Below are 20,282 nucleotides of genomic sequence, written 5' to 3'. Positions count from 1 at the left end.
TAAGTGAATACATACACTTCAAATTCAAATGCTTTGCTACTTTTTTTGATTAACTTTTATTGGAGTAGGGTTGCTTGACAATGTTGTGTTAGCCTCCACTGCACAACAAAATGAATCAGCCACACCCGTACAGATATCCCCTCCCTTTTGGACTTCCCTCCCACTTAGGTCACCACAGTGCATTAGGTAGAGCTCCCTGTGCTATACAGTATGTTCCCATCAGTTGTCTATTTTATACATAGTATCAATAATGTATATATGTCAATCCCAGTCTCCTAATTCCTCCCACCCCACCCCTTTCCCCCTTGGTATCCATACATTTGTTCTCTACGTCTGTGTCTCTATTTCTGCTTTTGTTTTGCTACTGTTTTAAGGGATAGATTTTTTAAATGAAAGATTAATTCAGAAAGTAAAAGTTAAAATTAACTGTGTCCCATGTAAACGCACTGCTGTAAATTCTGGAGATAATACTAAGGAATGGAGTGTTTTCCTCCCTTTCTTTGACATTTCTAAGATCAGAGTTAAAGTCTAGCTTGAGCTTTACTGTGCCCTTAAGGATCAAATTTGGGAACCTAGTAAGTGATCAAATAGATTGGCAGGGAAGAGTAAGAACACAGGTGAAGAAATTCAATGAGCTCAGGATGGGAAGGCATGTCCATTAATTGTCCAGCTTCATGGTCTTTTCCCAGGAAAAAGCATTTTGTGGCCAGATATTTACTCCTCAAAGCATCATTCATAATCATTTTTAGCACCCCAGTAAAAATATATTCTCATTGAAACCAGATTTCAAGAAGATCAGTTATCAAATTACCCATTTTCGGTCTGGTGGTTATTCTAATATCAGCTTAACATCTAAACTTTCCAGTGGTTTCCCTAAAATTGTAAAAACTAAGTAAGCCATATTTAATTAGTTTAAAGAGGCCCGAGGGGCTTGTGTGTTGTGTTTCTAATTTGCATGTGTAGAGTATCTTTATGATTCAGGCCTCCAGTGCTATCAATATGGTGGCACTGGGAAGTTTATAAACATTAGAAGGGAAAATCCTGAAGCTTAAGATGAACTTATTTCCATTATATTTAATTAAAAAAATAATAACTCAGAATATTATAAGCCATCATTATAAAATGGTAAGTACAAAGCTTATCTTTTATATTTAAACTACTCTCTTTGCAAATTTAAATTAATTATTTTAAGAGTGGCAATCAACTGATGAGGGTTTCTTTTTAATGGTTGTTGCTACTCTGATTGCATATAGTGTACATTTCACTAAATATCCCTAGATATTACCACCTGATTTCAGACCCATTTCTAAAGCATGCTTTAGACAGCACAATTTATCAATATTCCTTCTGAAGGATTATCTATATGTGTTTTCTGTTAAAAGCCAGCATCCCAGAGTCTTTATTGACATTTCCTTTGCCTTGGTAAATGCTAGAGATCATATTAGTTCACTTTAGTTTATATTATTATGATGTAAAATGTGGATAGTATGAAATGTGGATGAATATAATGAGGGCGATGATTCTTCATATATAGTAGTTTTAGCTTTTTGGAATATTTTGTGTATGATCTAGTGAGGAAAATCATGTTAGACTCCCTGATTGTATGGTTAAAATTTCCTTGGTCTGTGTTGTGGTATTTGGAAGTTTTAAAGAAGGTGGTCTGTCTTACATCCCTAGTTTCTTATTTTGCCCATAAGTCATTGCGCTTCTAGAATGTTCATTAAGAATTAGAAATGTCTCAAATATCACAGCTTCCACCAAGAACTTTATACATAGCAGCTGATCAATTCATCTACCTGATACATAAAGGTAGTAAGAGAATAGTCTATACATAATTTTTGATTGTATGTGTGAGCATATATATAAATTTGACCCACTGTATAACCCCCCAAAGCCAAATAATTCAAACTTTAAGGCATTTGATGATTTTAAAGTACTTCACTGATTCAACACATAACAAATGTTAATTAATTGACTAGAACTTATTGCACATTTCATGTTTTCTCTTTTACATATTTTTTACTTATGCAGTTTATGTATTTATTTTGTTTTCTATTAATTTATGAAAAGTAGTAAAATATTTCTTAGAAAAGACTTTGCAATAAATAGAAGAAAGAAGTCTACGAAGGATATTAAGAGGAATGAGCAGAGAAGTTAGGAGGGATCCAGGCGTTTCTAGGGACAGGTGGGCCAAAGCAGAGAGATGCAGACCTTGCATCTTTGAAAACCATGATTCCTGAGCATGTTACCACCTGTTTGCCAGTGTTTTCTGTGAGCTCCCTAATGGAATTGTTGGTTATTGTAGAGATAGTAATGGGCTAGTATCATCACTCAACATTGGACTAAGTGCTCCTGGAGTTTACTTTTGAAATTTCTAGTCTGGTTCCTCTAGCATTCCCATTTTGAAGTCTGGGATTGGGTTCCAGATAATACATTTAACAAAGTATCCCCTCTGAGGTCATACACCTTACCTTTTTATACAGAGAAACACAAATTACTGGAAATGCCTGAATGTATAATTTTTCAGAACTGATGGATTTTTTTTAAGGGGTAAAACACAGACACGTACATGTATTCATATACCTATTCAAGAAAATTGATGCCATTAGCTAAAAATGTAAAGTTCTTGAAGCTTTACATCTTTACAGTCAAATTGGGTTTGACTATTCATATTAGCTGAATTTCTTTCCATCAATATTAAATTGATATTTCCTAGAATTACAAGTGACCTAATATTTCTCATATAAAATCAAGGTTGCTGAAATCTGTGTATTCTAAATAAGAACATGCTATAATATTGACTTCAGTTTTTTCTTCTCAAAAATCTCCTAAAGGAACTTTATGCAGTTTATCCAAGTTTATTCAAAACAAAAGTTAAAAAACCAAAACCAAAAGTAAAAAAACTACCTTAGAGTAAACCATGCTGGACTTTCATTCTAGATCTTGCATGTGAAAATAACCTTTTGTTTTTACAATTATTGTTACTGTAGGTGACCCTTCATGAAACTGGCTTTAGCATTTCAGATGCTGCTTTCCAACTTCGGATAACGTGTTCTTTTTAGCCATGTGACGTGTTCTCTTTAGTCACCGCAGGCATGGTGGTGAGATGAGTGGTCTGGCCAGAGCTGATTGAGATTGATTAGGAGGAAGTGTACACACATTTTGTTCTCCTTTTTTGTTCCCCCAAAGTGCATGCATAAACAGTCATCCCCAGAAAGAGGGACAACTCCATTCATGGCCCAGATGCTGAAAATCACGCCCTCTAATGGGGCAAGCCACTCGATCACTGACAGCGCAAATGAGACTGCTTTAAATTTAACTTGATCAAAAATGGCATATCAGATTACTATATTGTGTATTGTAAACAGAAAGTAGATGGAGACAAGCTGAACTGACTGGATGTTTTCTTTTCTCTTTGTAATTCTTCACCTTTCCCGTACTGAGACATTGATCATATTTCCTCACAACAGACTTATGTGTTGGTGGAGCCAGGAAAGATTTTGTCTAATGCTCCCAATACAATTAATGGCTGAGCATATTAGCAACAATTCTCAGCGTTAAGATATTTATTTCTCACTTTAGGAAGTACATTTACTAGTACAAGTTAATACTCCAGGTTTTAGCAGGAAATAAATACACATGATTAGATTAGCAGAAAATGCTTAGGCCTGGGCATCAGACACTAAATATTTTCTTATAACCTGGAACGTCTGATTATTTGGACTCTGCAATATCCCAAATAAGCTATGATGTAAAATTTACTGTTTTTTACAAAGAAATGTTAGAAAATGGAAAGAGTGAATAATAATTTAAAATATCTAGACGTATATCAACTCCTGATATAAATCAGAATATTACTGAATACATCAAAAATGTTTGATGCAAATCTTATAATAATAAACTTGTCCCTCATATTTTTTCATAAAATCGTAGTTCTCCAGTATTTCTATCTTTTATTCACAGGCTAGGTGCCTGGTAGAACTGGTCAGTATTCCCAAATACTAGTCTGAGCAATTCAGATGGCAATAAAAGGGCTTGCAAACCAGATTTTTATAAGGGCATATGAATGTACTGGGGAATTTTTGCCTCTGGATGTCAGATTTTTCATTCTGTTTATCTGTGCTTCCTAAAAGTTTTTAGACCTATTAGGGCCAAGACACATTCTTTTTCCGATTTTTCTTAACAAATGATCCTGCAGATGCAGCTGTGGGTATTGAGTGCAGTGGACAGGCCAAATGTAATAGCATCCATGTAAAATACACCCATGTACTAAAGCACAGAGCACTGTCTTGGTGACCAGGCAACTTTATTAAATCACGGCATGATGGTAGCATGTGAGAGGAGAAGCCCCCAAATCCCAGGGTTCGTGCAGACCCTGCCATACAGTTGTCACACAGAACTCATCTGCTCAGATTTTCCCATGGTCCTTTTCAAGGTCTGGAGTCTCCAGGTTACCTCCATAGAACCTAAGATGCTAGATGAGACAAACCAGAACAAACCAAACGTGTTTTTAAGCGTTGTCAACAACATTCAGGGAGGCAATGTTGTCATTTCTCTCTACCAAGTAGCCCAAATTATAGCACTACCCCCAGAATAAGGCAATCTTCAGTCTCTTTTGGATTCAGTGGACTCTTTTGAATGGGTGAACATCTTCCAGGGATGCTCAGATTTCTTTGTTCCTCCTTCTTTCCAAGACAGTGTTTGGGTTTACAGAAGGGCTGGTGCCCTCATGGAGCTGGATGGTGGGGCTTCTCACGTTGGGGCTCAGCTCCTTGCTATCTGCTGAAGGGAGTTTGTCTGCTTTTAACGCTGAGGGTTACTTGGCACCTGCTCCTGAAGCCTGTGGCGGATTTACCTCTTGGTAAGACCGTGTTCCCAGGGAACAGGTCATTGTCCCTTCCGGGATCTTTGCGATGTCACTTCTTGCCTCCCTGAAGCCTGACCATGAGTCTCATTTGGTTTCCAGCCTGAGCAGCCTTGGTTACAGGTTTAATTTGCCTTTGCCAAGTTGACCTTCTGTTCAGATCCAGTCAGACTCTCATCTCACTTCTGTGCCCCCTTTTGATGGCCTGTGGGCAGTCTGGTTCACCATATCAAGGGGAAAAAGATCGTCAAATGGTTTTGTCCTGGCAGTTTAGTCCAGAAGTAACCTATCACTTCCACTCAGAGCTTGTTGGCCAGAACTGGTCACATAGCCCCACCCAACCACCAGGGGGCGTGGAAATCGCAATCCTCCAAGTGACTGGAAGGTAGAAGAAGGGAAATAGTTGGCAACCATTAGTAATGACTACACAGCCCCCTACAAGGTGATCTCCCAAAATTCCAAATGGAAGCCAAGACAAAGCCTTTTCGCAGCTTGCTTATTCCTCTCACTTTTCTGATCTCCCTGGGACTTCGCTCCTGAGCAAGGTGTCTGAATCACCCTCCCACCACCTTTTACCCTTCCTCCATTTCCTCTATTTCCCACAATCGTCTGGGTTCCCATCTCTTCTTCCTGCCAAAGAGGGAGACATCACACGTCCTGTTTCCTATTTTCTTAGCTGGTCTTTGCCCTCCCTGGCTTCGCTAGGGCTTCATGGGATAATGATCACCGGCTAACAGGATTTACTGGAGAGGAATGAAAAACACAACAGTTTATCCTTGCAAAATTATGTCTGTGTTTATTATCTGCCCAGTAAGTATCTTATGGTGGCCACAATTTTGCCATAGTATTTTTCCAAAAGTAAGTACTGCCTATGACGTACTTGGCAACTTCCCAAAAGATATGTGGAAGCCCTTCTAAGCACTATCCAAATTCAAAAATAGTTGTCTAGCAAATTCTACTCTGTTCTTTTCCAAAGTAATCACTTTTATATCATGTATAATATACAAAAATGTTCATGAAAGTTATTTATTTAACAGTATATATCCTTGACATACACCATGATGTCTTTGTTTACTCCACTTTTAATAAATATTATTGGCATCCCTATGGAGATATATTTTATCCCATTACATACTGCTTTACTCATCCAATGCAATTACATTGCCTCTTGTAGGGATATTCCCTTTTTCTTGTTTGGAGTCACTGATGAAAGACGTACCAAGTGAGGTGACCTTCAATCCTGCCAAAGGGGTGAGGTTCAATTAGCAACCTTTCATGAGGCATCTGGGATCACTAATGACCAAAGCACACAGGAGTCTTGAACTTCTGGTTTAACTTGTGGCACAGACACTGGTCCAGGAAGGCCACAGCCAGTGGCAAAGGCTAATGGAATATCTCAGTGGACCCTGTGGTCAGCTACTCCCACCTTTGCTCTGAACATTAATGAGGAGCTTCTGGACTAGGGGCTGACTGGAAGATGGTATTTCAGGGGTTCCCTGTTCTCTCTGTCCTGTGATCCTTGCAGTAGACTCTTCCTTGTTGCCGTGTTTCCTCCAAGGAAATCCAGTGGAGCAGGCTTTTCTCCGACACAAAATAATGCCATACTTTGCTGGGGATGAATGCCTACCCCCCAAAAAATGCACCTTTGTCAGTAGTATTTACATTTTGTGATGCTCAGACCTTATCCTTTTTGCATTCTCATTTTACCACTCTATTTTGTATAGCAGCTCGTCTGTACATATCTCTTTTTATCCAAGGCTTTCACAGTGTGCTTACAAATTGTAATGAATTCAGCTCCATAACATCACTAAAGAAAATGTAAGTTTTACCATCAATGGACTTTTTTTCCAAAGGCTTCTGGTTAACTGAGCAGTCAAGTATGGATGGATAATTTAGTACTCATGGTTTTATTTCTAAGCATCTCACCCTTGCATTTCCTGACATGATCCTACACTGAATTTAATTAAAAAGAAAAAGGAGCTCTTGCCTTAAGAAGAGTAACGGTGTGTCCCTGGGAAGTGGTGGGGGCCTTGGAGCAGAACGCCTGGCCTCCTGCCTTTCTGGGCATCCTGGATTCCCCACTGTTCTCTACATATCAGAGGGAGATGCAGCTATTCTGAGTGGCCTCAAGAATGATCTGGAATCATATCTGTTCTGAATAACTCAGGGGGCCTCTGAAAGATGCACAATGATGCTTTTATAGAATTAGACCAGATCTCAGAGCTGCATCTCTCCTAAACATGAAGATTTCCCGGGAGATGCACAAATAAACTTGGTCATACATTTTATTCAGTCATGAATGAGGTATTTAGTACATGTTCGGATGGTTTATAGGCTTGCTGGGCAATTCGTATTTTATTTCTAAGGTGAGAAATTAGCAAAATCATCTTATAGTCTTGTCAATACAGAACTTCAAACACATAAGAACTGCAAAGCCTGAGATCAACTCAGATCTGAATGCCTCGCTACTGTGTGTTTCTTTAAAACTTGGTCAGGAGTGTCTATGAGAGAAGCAAAACAAAACACACAGTAGCAGTGGATTTTTGTTTATTTTATGCAGAAAGAGCTGCAGCGATGAATGTTAATTGCCAAGGGCATTGAAAGTTGTCCCTCGGGACACTGCACACAGAACTTAAGGGAGTCACGTGTGAACAGTCACACTGTACTTTTTTTCTTTAATATCACTGGCATTTAATTTGAATCACAAATTAACAAGTATACACTTATTTTTTATTTAATTTTAAATTGTCTGTTTACAAAACCATTACTGGGTATGTCTGCATTTAGTAGAGGAATCTGTTTTACAATTAGGCAGCTCTGTGTGATTTTTTCATTATGGATGCACTTTTTGGAAAACTACCTGTTGTCTCCTGCTCAGGCTGCTAGCAGACTGCAGGAAGCACAGCAGAAAGGGAATCAGAGGTTACCTAGACAGGTCCAGAGGGAGGATTTCTGCATTTTTTACATCCTGATAGCCAGAAATGGTATATGTAGAGAGTTGGAATTGCTCCTTAAGAAATCAGAGCTGGAGCAAATGCTTAAATTTCCCTCAGCAATGTAGGCAGGGTTGTGACAAAAACACCAATATATAAATCCCAGAGATCTCTGAGTGGGATGGTCAGGGAGCATCCCCAGGGCCTGCTGCCCTATGGCCCCTTTTTCCTGGGAACATCTGTTACTCCTGCTTATCTCACCCTCTCCCCACTCACCCAGCACCGCCTGGAATCTGGAATGAGTTTTCTGTGAATTAAGATGCATTGAAGTGAGGAAAGAAATACACAGAGCTTGATGAGCTCCCATTTGAGACAATGTAATGAAGATCTTGGAGGGAAACTTCCCTTGGTTACAGTTTCAATGTAGCCATTTACTTGCTTGACATTTAGATGCCCTGGAGATAGGTTAGTCTGTTCACTTCAGATTATCCCACTTGACTTTGCTCCCTTTGGTATCTTTCTGCTCTGGACCTTGTTCCAACTTGAAGAAGGCATGAGCTATTCTCCTTTTCACCTCTGGGTAATTTCCACCTCTGGGTAATTTCCCCCTCTACACAAAGCTGACACTCATTATGACAGTGCATGCCCCGTGGCCACCAGGGGCAGGGGTCATTTTCATCTTGATCAGTGACCAGAATAATTAAGGCCCTCGCTGAGAGTTTCCTGTTCAGCCTTTCCTCTCCCCAAAGACACAAGTCACTGCCTGTGTCTGAGCCAGCGAAAGGTGGGGGAAACAATCACGCAGGCATAACTAGAGACAGAAACCTTCCAATATATCTGCCAGTGTATCACTATAAAAGACAGTCTGCTATTGATGAGCAAACAATACTGAATAACTGACACATCACAGGGATATGTTCTTAGAAGGGGTAGAGAATGAAAAGGGAGCTAAGCTTTAACAAAATACTCTCACCCCAACCTAAAATGATTGTTTTTTGCTTGTCTGCAAAGCAGAGACTGTGACACCCGTCCCACTTGCCGGGTGCATGGAGGAGTTGTGAGGTAGCACTTAGAGCATCTGGCAGGGTCCTGAACACATCACATGCTTGTGACAAGTTTTGGCTTTCCTCATTTTCTCTCCTTTATCTAGTATAAAGTGGCAGGTAACGGGCCATTCAGTAATGAAAAGACTGCAATGCCCCACACTCTGGATGTCACTCCTCTTTCACCATGACTGTCTCCCGTCTTGCGATCGTGTATGGGAGAGAAAGTATTGTGCTAGATGCTCTAACACAGCTTCTCGTTGAATTCTCATTGCAGCCCTAAAGCATACCTATCACACTTTGCTGGGAGGGATGTTTTGTGTTCAGTGTCCTAAGCTGTGGAACCTTGTTCTGTGCAAGTCAGACCCTCTGGACATGTTTTCCTTTGTATGAATTGTGACACTTCATTCAACTAAGGGGCTGAGGCAGGAGACAGGACGGTGACAATGGAAAAAGACAGTCTGTGGTGTGGTCAGGGGAAGAGCTGGGTGGGAGGGCAAGTGCCTTTCTTGTGGGTTCAGCACTGGTGACTCCAAAACAGTAATTGCAAATCCCTGGGCTCTGTTTCAGGGGGTGTTGGTTCCCAGGGGGAATTTACTGAAGATTTGCAACATTGAATAATGCAGGCTGATCAGTTTCAGAACCACTGCTCTGCAGCTAAGAGCTGGTGGGGCGGCTGTGCTCAAGCGTACCCACTTTAATGTTGTTTCAGTGTATTTTGTTTTGTTTTCCATTACAGAACAGTGATCTCCCTTACCCGTCAGTAAAACTGTTCGGGGCTCCCTAACAGTCCTCAGGTTATGTTTGTGCATTTCCCACTTTTTCCAGTCATTAGAAAAATGGGCATCTACCCCAGTGGACTGCGTGCATGGGCAAATGCACAGTAATTCAACATCATCACCCTACAGGGGTCTGGGGATTACGCCGTGGCTGTGTTACCCAGCTGAAATGAATTGCTTTGCAGCACAGGGAATTCTGCAGTTTCATTACTTTATCAGAGTACCTACTTAATCAGATAGCTTAATTTGCATACCAGTAGCACCTTCTCACCACAGGTAAGGAATATGAAATGTTCAAGGTTGATTACCTGCAGATGGTGAAGAGTGGCTGACAGAGACGTGGCTGCATCTGTGGGAGAGGCTGGTCCCAGGGCAGATGCTGGAAGCATGCTGACGCTTTTTACTCTGTTGCGTTTCTGTACATGTGGTGCCCGTGTTGATGATACTTCCCGCTTCAAGAGAGATGAAAGATGACAGAGAAAGATTGTGAAATGCAAAAAGAAGAAGTATCTTCAGTACATTCTTTACAACCTTGATACTAAGAATACAGGACATTTAGCAGTTTCTCAGAGATTGAAACTGATTCATATAAAACTTCAAATGTAGAACCTTTAAGTTAAAATGATCAGCTAAAAGCCAACACCTAATTTCTGACTTCTTTTGGCAATTATTATAAAATTACAGGCAGTTGCAGAGTAATGTTACTTGGGACTGTTAGTTAACCCTCAGCTAGAACCCAGAAGGACTTATCATTCATCAAACATTAGATGGGACCTTCGCACAAATCAGTAGAAGTAGCAGGGAAGTGTTGGGTGGTGATCAATCTTGTTATTAAAGACAAAGAAAGACTGAAAACTATCACAGGTTGGAAGACACTAAGGAGACAAGGTGACTAAATGCAATGTGGGGTTCTGGAACAGAAAAAGGGAGTTAGTTAGTGGAAAAACTGGAGACATCAAAATAAAGTTTGTCGTTTTGTTACCATTGTACCAGTGTTAATAGCTTAGTTTTGATCAAAATACCATGGTGATGTCAGATATTAACATTAGGACACACTGAGTAAAAAGTAGACAGGAACTCCCTATCCCATCTTTGCAACTCGTTTGTAAATCTGAAATTATTTCAAAATAAAAAGTTTAATAATGCATTACAGAACAGCCAGAGTTGTGGCATGTTTAAGATGTGGATCAAAGGAAAAGACATTGTGCTTGTGGTTGAGAGGAAATTTTGGAATTTTGGAATAAAGATTGCAGGAAATGAGGAAATCTTAGAAAGAATTTGAGTTTTAAAGAATTTGTAAGCTTTAAATTTTGCTAAGGGTTATACACGTAGTGCCATTAGCGGAGGACATAGTGAAGCAACAGATGTGCCCACTTGCTAGTTTCACCTCCACACCCTGATGTAAGCGCTCCACTTCCATTTTCCTTTGAGCTGTCTTGTAACCATGTCACACACCTCCTGACATGTACTTGGTCGTAACAGCTTTTGTAAACAGGACATGGATGTTAATAATAGCCCCTAATAAAAAAGATAATAAATGTTGTCTAAAGTGTCAGACCTTATTATGAGAGCCTCAAATGAGATGTCAGGACAATGGGGAAAATTTTTTTTAAAGCTAGTTTTTTTGTGTTAGGGACTGTTTACATGACACTGTGTTTTCTAGACATGGATAATTAGCAAAATATCAGTTCCAGAATGCATTTCAAACCTGTTTCCCAATTTTTATATTGCATAATAATTTAAATTCAGAAAATTTAATATGACATCTAAATCCAAATTCAAAACTCATGTTTCTGTTAAACTAGAAGAACAAGATATATCAATCATACATTCACAGGTATCCCTAATTCTTCGGTGTCTCACAGGCACTGGAGAAGACAAAGCACAGTAATTTCCACTCTGCACCTATTGTCTTGAATACCTGAGAAACTCCTCCTCATTCACTTCCTCTGGGTTCTCTCTCACCCTCCTTGCTACCTTTTTAGAACTCTCCCTCCCTGCACAGAAATCACTTTCACCTCCACCCCTCCCATATTGCATTTCAAATTGTTCTTTGAAATGTCTGCTTCTCCTATGAGTCTGTAAGCACCTTGAGTGTAGGGCTATGCCATAGCCATCTTTGTTATCCCAACATTCAACATGGTACTTCCTCATGCTGGGAATCCAGAATTAAGGTTTTCTAGCTTTATTTTCCAACAAAGGAAAGTTTGTTATTTTCCAACAAAGGAAGGTTTGCCCTTTGTTTATGTCCAACAAATGGCAAGTCATACATTGAAGCCAATAAAGACACTAGTTCCAAGCACTGATGTAATGGCATGGTGTTTAGTTGTCCACCTATTACATTAAGCAATTTCACTTAGCGGGACACCCCAATACCAGAGAGTCAGGGGTTATGAACTAAGAAACAAAACAATTAATATAGGCTTCATCCATTTACATTTAACCTGTGTTTTTATTTTGTGTTTGTGTGTGTGTATGTGAGTGTGTTTATATAATTATGAGGCGCATTATATAATGCAGAATTTGAAACTATGATTTTCATAAATCTTATTTATGACCCCATTCTTACAGGTTAATATAGATTTCAAAGATTTCTCTGTCTTTACCGGTTTTCTTATTTTTATTCCCACAAAAAGGAGCTGGTGGCTGGTCTCCCCTTGTGTCAAATAAATACCAGTGGCTGCAGATTGACTTTGGAGAAAGAATGGAGGTCACAGCTGTGGCCACCCAGGGAGGATACGGGAGCTCCGACTGGGTGACCAGCTACCTCCTGATGTTCGGCGATGGCGGGAGGAACTGGAAGCAATATCGACGAGAGGAAAGCATCTGGGTATGTGCTTTATTGAAAAGCAGTCTGTCGGAGTATGAATTATGCCAGTTACTGCCTGTTGCTGCCCATCTGTCAGATCAAGTATAGAACCAGAGCCTCCTAAGTTACTTGAAAATGTTTCCACTGAATGTAAGCCACATGTGACGTTCCAGAATACACCGTCCATGGCTAATTTACAAAATAAGTAAAACAATTTTATAATGTAGCGAAATATTGAAAATGTCTTCCCATTATTCCTTTAAATAGTGTGAAGTCTAAGGAATAAATAAGTCACATACAACTGATTTTATTTTTGTTTTATAACAAACACAATAGTTTATATTGCCTCAGCATTTTTAAATAAAGCAAATTCATTTTCTCTGTGCCCTCTGATAAACTGAAATTTCTGAAAGACCCTGAACATGTAAAAATAGATGTAATGGAGAGTCTCTCTGTGGAGGACTTGTTGAGGGATATGTTGAGTTCCTGCTCCAACAGGACCTTGGGCACCATGTGGCCCCTTGTAATTTATGGACAATAGATCCCTAGGATTCTTTGGAATCATAACTGTTTTACATCAGTGACATAGATTCTACTTCTGATTACATATCCATGCTTCTTTTAGAAGAATTAAATTTTGTTTGCTTAACTTTTTGAATATTAAAATTTATGTAATTTATTCTATATTTATCATTTCATATCTTTAAATCACAGTCTGCTCTGAATGAGAAGCTCTAAGAGTAGAGTGTTGTAAAGGTCTGCAGCAGGTTTGCAATTGGCTGAGGGGGTGTGGCCTGAAGAAGATACATCAGGTGGAGAAGAAATTACTTTTTTCTTCTTTTTTTTTTTTTAATTTTTTTTTTTTTTTTTTTTTTTATTTATTTATCTATGGCTGTGCTGGGTCTTCGTTTCTGTGCGAGGGCTTTCTCCAGTTGTGGCAAGTGGGGGCCACTCCTCATCGCGGTGCGCGGGCCTCTCACCATCGCGGCCTCTCTTGTTGCGGAGCACAGGCTCCAGACGCGCAGGCTCAGCAGTTGTGGCTCACGAGCCCAGCTGCTCCGCGGCACGCGGGATCTTCCCAGACCAGGGCACGAACCCGTGTCCCCTGCATTGGCAGGCAGATTCTCAACCACTGCGCCACCAGGGAAGCCCACTTTTTTCTTCTTATTAAAAATATAATTTAGATGGTTGCCAAGAGCCAGGGGAAGGGAGTAATGGACTGTAAGTGTTTTAATGGAGACAAAGTTTCAGTTTCAGAAGATGAAAAAGTTCTTGAGATGGAAGGTGGTGATGTTTGCACAACAATGTGAATGTTAATGTCCAGAACTGTACACTTAAAAGTGGCTAAAATGCTAAACTTTTTGTTATGTATATCTTACCACAATAAAAAATACACAGTGTATCTTCCATTTAATTTAGGCTAAGAATGTTGTATCACTTAAGAAATTTTTTTTCTTAATTGTCAGAGTAAGAAGAAAATTGTCAGCTAAAAAGCCGTTATGTCTTAGCACATAGCTTATGTATAAAACTAACAGGCAACAAAATGATAATATTCGTTGTGTAACAAACTGCCCTCATTTGAATTTCCTTAGAACTCTGTAGCTTATTATAACTTAATGGATTGTGGTCTACTTAATTTCTTATCCCTGGAGCTTTTATTAGTTAGTCAATAAATGTTGATGCAAATTGAATCAAGAAAAACTAGTTAGTTGTCTAATACTAGATAAAAGAACAAAGTGGGAAGGGCTATGTGAATGTTTTTAGGGCTGGCTGACCTAAGGTTTCCAAACAAGTAATTGCCATGTGTATGATCCGAAGCAGATATTAATGTTGTGCTTATTCTAAGAACACCAAGTCCAAAGCAGGGTTAAGGTCAATATTGCTTAAGTAAGTTAAAGCTTAATGAAACATCTACTTACATAGAGAACTTTTGTTCAAAATTAAATATTATTTTTCAAAATTAGTTAACTAATAGTTAATGCCTACTTATTCTTCATTGTATTAATTAAGGTTCATATTTTCGCCCCGCTCCAATCCCATTTGATTGAGCAACTCTAACAATTCTTGTTTTTAGTTAAGCAGGTTGGAGAGGAATCAAATGTAAGCATCACCCTCTGCTGATTTCTTTAAAGGTCAGGCACCCTTGGGGAAGTAGGGTCAAGAATATAGTGGCATTATTAATCCTAGATCATGCAGGTGAGGGCAGAAGTGGACCCCTCAATCCTATCCATCCTGTCACACAATAAACATGGGTAAAGTGGCCTGCCTTACACTCCTGCTGAGCTTGCATCCCTCCCTGTGTCCCCAGCACTTCATGGTGCCTGGGGCCAAGCACGTTGGTAAATGTTTGCTGAATTAAAACGAATGAGTGGAATCTACGTTCTGGCAGGATGCCTTCCTTGGCTCCCTGCTCTGTGCTTCTCTGTAGCCCTTGGTCTCAACTTAGTGATCCTTGAAGCTCCAGTGGAGGTGTTTCTCCTCTCTTACAGTTTGAGCTCCTTTAGGAAAAGGGCTCATCCTCACATCTTCTGCGTGCACCACCGTGGGTTAAGTGAATTCTTCTCCTAATCTGGGCCCGACTATACACAACTGGCATTGACAGCAGTAAATCACACTAGTTGATGATTCTGACATTATACTCACAGTTTCTTTAAAAAGATTGGGCTGGTTTGGCTGCTTTCCAGACCTCTCACAAAATGTCAGCTGCTCTTAAAAATCAACCATATACCTTACCAGAGGTTCTACCCCTTCTTCACGTGGTTGTTTTAGATATGAATTGCTGATGTTAACTTGAGAATGAATTTAAGATTTTAAAAAATGTCCTTGAGATATTATACTCTTCATTAGTGAAAGTAATATGTTTATTCATGGTGCCATTTACTTAATTTCCTATCACTGCTTTAACAAATTTTCATGGATTTAGTGACCTAATACAAGACAGAGTTATTATGTCATAGTTCTGTAGGTCTAAAGTACAGTAGACCTGGCTGGGTTCTCTGCTTAAGGCATTTTTCCTGGAGCCTCTGGGGAAGACTTGTCCTTCAAGGTGTCTGGAGAGTCCCAGAACCTTCCCCAGGTTCCATGATTTGCTGGGAGGATTCACAGGACCAGTGTGTAGTCATACAGCTATGATTTAGCACAGTGAAAGGACACAGAGCAAAATGAGCAAAGGAAGGGGGTGCTTGGGGTGAAGCCCAGAGGAAATCAGGCCCAGGTTTCTACAGTCCTCCCCCAGGGAAGTCATATGGGACTAGCTTAATCCCCCAGCAGTGAGTTATAGAAACCCACATGGAATATTACCAACCAGGTGAACTCATGTACTGGGGGCTCATCATGTAGGCACCCTCTGCCTTGCATGTAACAAAATCCCAGACTCCCAGAAGGAAGGCAGGTATTGAGTAGGAACCACACTGTTTGAACAAACATTAGGCACAGTAAGCCACCTTTATCATTAGAGTCTTGGGAATGGGCCAGCCTTGCAAGCAGTCCTTTCAGAGGGCAGCAGTCAGGACTGCCCTCCTGATGCTTCTGCGTACACACTCACTCACTTCCTTGTGGGTGTAGGACTGAGACACTGATCTCCTGTAGGTTGCCAGCTGGGGGCTGGTCTTTGCTCCTAGAGGTTTCCCACATCCCTTATGCTTTCTGTGTGGCCTGTTCTTGCAGCAGGGGGTCAAGTCCCTTTCATCTTTAAATTGCTCTTTGTTCTTGTTCTTCTGCTGCACCTCTCTGATTTCCTCTTCTTCTAGCTGGAGAAAGTCCTCTACTTTAAGGGCTCATGTGGTTAGACTGGATCGACTTGGGTAATCCAGGACAGTCTTCCTAACCATAATCCCATCTGCAGAGTCCCTTTTGCCATGCAAAGTAACATATTCACAGTTCCTTTCTTTAGGGCCTGGACATCTTTGAGGCCTTTCTGCCCACCCCACTCTATTTATACATCTCTGATTTTTTTTTTCTTTCTGCATTTGGTATCCTTTCCTAGCAAACACATTTCTCATTGGATCTGAAGATGTTTTCCAGAGTCATATGAAGTCATGTTGCAGGGGTATCTGAGCACCTGCTCGCAGTTGGTGTGTCACAGGTGTCCCCCCTGAGAGGCTGCTGCCCCGCCATCACTAGTGTTGCTCTCACCCACAGCAGTGTCCCCAGCTTGTGGTCTCGCTGATGTAACCTTGACCCCCAGCAAGAAAGACTGTGTATTGGCTTTCTTCTCAGGAAGCCTCCTTCTACTTTTATAAGAAAGTCCAAATCAAGCACTCCTTCTCTGGCCTTAAAAGTTTTGTGGATGTTCTCCCTGTCATAATTTTTTTAAGTGACTTTTCTTGTTCTTCTGGGTCTGTCTGCTGTCTGTGCTAACTCTGTCCGCTAATACATGTTAACTCTTTCCAAATTCCGAAAACTCTGAGAAAAAGGTCTATCCTAACTCCTTACTGAAAATGGACATGAGATGATAATAAGACAAAAGGTCTTTACTTATGTTCCTTTGGGCAAGTTGTCCATATGCTTTGCCACATGTCTGCCATGGAATATTAATTAATATGTGAAATGCAATGTATACCTCTTTAAATTCTCAAAATTATAAAATTGAGACATGGCTGGCCACAAAGTCTTTGAAGAAAAGATTTGAGGACTGCAGGTCCAGTTACTGAAGGTTAGTTATCCAAATTGACTTTCTTAAAAAAAGAAATTATGTTCTTCACTGGTGATATGGTCCACTTTAATATTTTTTCTTAATGAGTGACTGCTTCCATGGCTGAGTTGGATTTCTATGTGAAAATAACCAAAAAAATTAAACAAATACTCAGATCTGTGAAATACATTCCAAAAGGGTTTTATTTAAATGGAAATATAGGCATGTGTCTTACATGACAGAAAAGGCATCACCATCTCTCACCAAGGGATGCACTACATCTCACGACATACAAACTCTTTTGATGTGCAGAGTAAATGTCCTCACTTGAAATGTAGTGGAAGAAGTATCACTGTTTGAACAAGTTTAGAAGGGGTGCATTTCCTATACGATGTGAACAATCATGGTTTATATCGGTCATTTAGTAAACCAGGTGGCTTGACCAAGCTTGGTGCTAAACGTCCATAGGACTTAGAAGATGAGTTTGCAACTTCAGCCCAACTAAATCAGGAAGTGGCCAGAGTCTTAGGACGCTGAGGATCATAGAACAGCATTGCAGTGAGCAGTGCAGCAGATCAGTGATCACTGACAGAGCTCACTAATGTTTATTTTCTACTGTTTCCCTGAGAATATGTCAGCCAACATTTACATCAATCTACTGTGACTCTTAGATTCATTACAAGAATTTTGTGGGGCAGCCCTTGCGAACCAGGATTCTTACCTGCAAGCTAATGTGAGCTCTGAGCTCCCTGGGGGCCTCTGGACCAGGCTGGGGAGAGGTGTGGGCGCCAACCACTGTCCTGCTCTGAGTCTGGGTCTGTGAGCATCCCTGGTGGGCAGGAGAGATCTGTGAGTGGGCAGCCTAGAGCGCTGGCAGTATTCTAGAGGGGTGTTGGGGCAGCTCCATCACCACCCTCCTGGGCACCTATTTGGTCTTCTTGGGACCCTATAGCAAGCCTTGTCCCTCCCAGACCACCTGCCTGCCCTGACTCTGTCTCTTCTCCCTCCCCGTTCCAGTTGTTTGGGAACAATGGGCTGACTCAATGAGAGCCAGGCCAATACCCACCTCTCCTTTCGGGAGACCGTGCCTAATGGTGTCCACTGCAATGGTGTCCTCTGTTGAGGCTTATCTGGCCCAGGGACCACTGGGTCCCTATTGGCCATGGGGACCTTTCCTCCTGCAATTCCTGGGTGTTTTTTCTTCTATTTTATCAATACTTTGTCTTCATTCTCATCTCCTTACTATTTCTCCCTCTTCTCCTCTATCCTTCTATTCTTTCCTTATGTATTTTTTTCACCTATCATTAAATACTTTTCTCCTTATTTCTCTCTTCTCTCTCCATTTTTCCCTATATCCCTCTTCTATCTGTATTGTTACAAATTCTAGAAAATCAACTTGAATCAGTCTAGGTAATTTGGGAATCCGACCACACGGAGAAGGGGAGGATTTAGCTGGGTCTCTGGCATGGCTGTAACTAAGAGGCAGCCCTGCCCTGTGCCTTCTGTGGATTAGCTTCTGGCATTCATTTTCCTATATTGGTTCAAAAATCTGAGGAAATGCTCGGACTTACTTGGCTCTGGCTGAGGGGAGTCTCAGATCTCACCACCTGTGAAGAGCTGATCTGATCAGGACGGCTCCCAGGCCACCCTACACTTAGCACCGAAGCCCCTGGATTGGGGGGTGGGGCCATGTAAAGACTTGATGTCCACCCTAATGGGGGCACTTAGAAGGGAGGGATGCTGGGAGGGCCATATTATCAAATTTCCTGTTCTTTGTCTCTCTCTCTCTCTCTTTCACTCTCTCTCCGTGACCTTTTGCTTTCTTTTCTATTTCTCTGCTTTCCTCTCCTTATACATCTTATCTTTCTCCTCCTCGCCTTCCTTTTTTCTCTATGAATTAAAGGACCTAGATTGCTATGAGTCCTGCTACTCAACATGTAACCTACGGACCAGCAGCATCACCCGGGATCTTGATACAAATATGGAATCTCAGCCCCCACCCCAACCTATTGAATAGAATCTGCATTTTAACAAGATGAGCAGGGGATTCCAGTACAAGCTAGATTGTGAGAAGCACTGACTGGGATGAACCAAGTCCCATCTGTGGGGGAAATTGTTTTGCCCCTTAACTATCCTCCAGCTGCCTGGATCAGAGGAGACTGTGCCGCCTGCTCTAGGATGCAGCTTATCCCACGCACGTGTTAGCCTGAACAGGTGATGCTCTCTGTAACAGGGCCTCAGGAAGCTTGCTCCAGTGCCCTCTGACTGCAAGACACCCTCTTTCTTCCTGATAGTCACCAACCTAGGGGGGCGGAGCCCAGGTATTTTCTCATTGTTATCAGTGAATAACAATCAAGTGGTTAAAGTTAGTCCTATCTTTGAGAACTATAATATTTCCTGAATCGCTATACTCTGCATTCATTAGGAGTTTATTCTTCATATTAAAAACTCATCAGAACGCTAATTCAGAAGTTATATCCTTTATGAATTTAAGATGGAAATTGTTATTCAAGATGCATTGAATTAAACTTAGAATTTAAGTGCATTTTTCTTCCTATGCAGGCCCTCTGTGTGAAAAAGGCATTCTTCTAGGAAAGGACTGGCAAAATATATTTGAGAAAAATAAGAAAAGAAATTACTTGAAATAAACATCAGTTCTAGTATAAATAATTCTATTTAATAGATTTCTTTCGCCTTGAAAAAATAGGTAGCAGTAGGTGCTTAAATGAATATAAAATAGACATAGCAAATCGTTTGAACCTTTGTTCTTCTCTAGATCATTTCCAACCTAGAACACCAAGTAGACTAATTAATAAGGCTAATTAATATTGTATTGAAAGATTCACAACAATCTCACAGTGCTCTAAGAGAGCAACAAAGGTGACCCCAAATTTGCAGGGCAGAAGAAAGACACGGAAATACTGGAAGCATGGGGGTTGGGAAGGGGACTGTTTGTTATACCTGCACCACTTCATTTATTTAAGAGAAAGAGCTGATGCACATATGGCAAAATATTTACCTTGTTAAAATAAATCTAGATTATCAGTACATGCATATCTGTTTTGGGGGGATGTTTGAAATATTGCATAATCAAATTAATAAAGAATATTGGATTCAGGTTTAAAAGAATTACGTTTACTTGGTATAAATAGAAAGATCATATGACTGTGTAGTTTCAGAATAAAGAGGGATAAGAACAGTGTCAAATCATAATAAGAAAC

At 40.5% G+C, this 20,282-nt stretch overlaps 1 protein-coding gene and 1 long non-coding RNA gene across 3 annotated transcripts in view; both read left to right on the top strand.

Annotated features, from left to right (window-relative positions):
- The window catches only part of LOC309653892 (uncharacterized protein), a 50,555-nt gene extending 37,937 nt beyond the window's left edge, over positions 1-12,618 (top strand). Inside the window, exon 3 of one of the 2 annotated variants that reach the window (XR_014259597.1) lies at positions 12,256-12,311. Coding sequence is in view for 1 of the 2 variants with exons in the window: in XM_082478653.1 (XP_082334779.1) it covers positions 12,256-12,378 (123 nt within the window). In the remaining variant the exon portion in view is untranslated. Of the gene's footprint in view, positions 1-12,255 lie in introns of both variants that reach the window. The other variant, XM_082478653.1, reaches the window with a different exon arrangement.
- LOC309653895 overlaps positions 1-20,282 on the top strand; it is a 183,202-nt gene that overhangs the window by 46,831 nt on the left and 116,089 nt on the right. The window lies entirely within an intron of this gene.

This window comes from Balaenoptera physalus (assembly GCF_965194825.1).
Source record: "Balaenoptera physalus genome assembly, contig: HAP1_SCAFFOLD_1423, whole genome shotgun sequence".
In the NCBI taxonomy this organism is placed as follows: Eukaryota; Metazoa; Chordata; class Mammalia; order Artiodactyla; family Balaenopteridae; genus Balaenoptera; species Balaenoptera physalus.
Note: the sequence above shows the minus strand (reverse complement) of the source record. Positions and strands in the feature narration are given on the sequence as shown.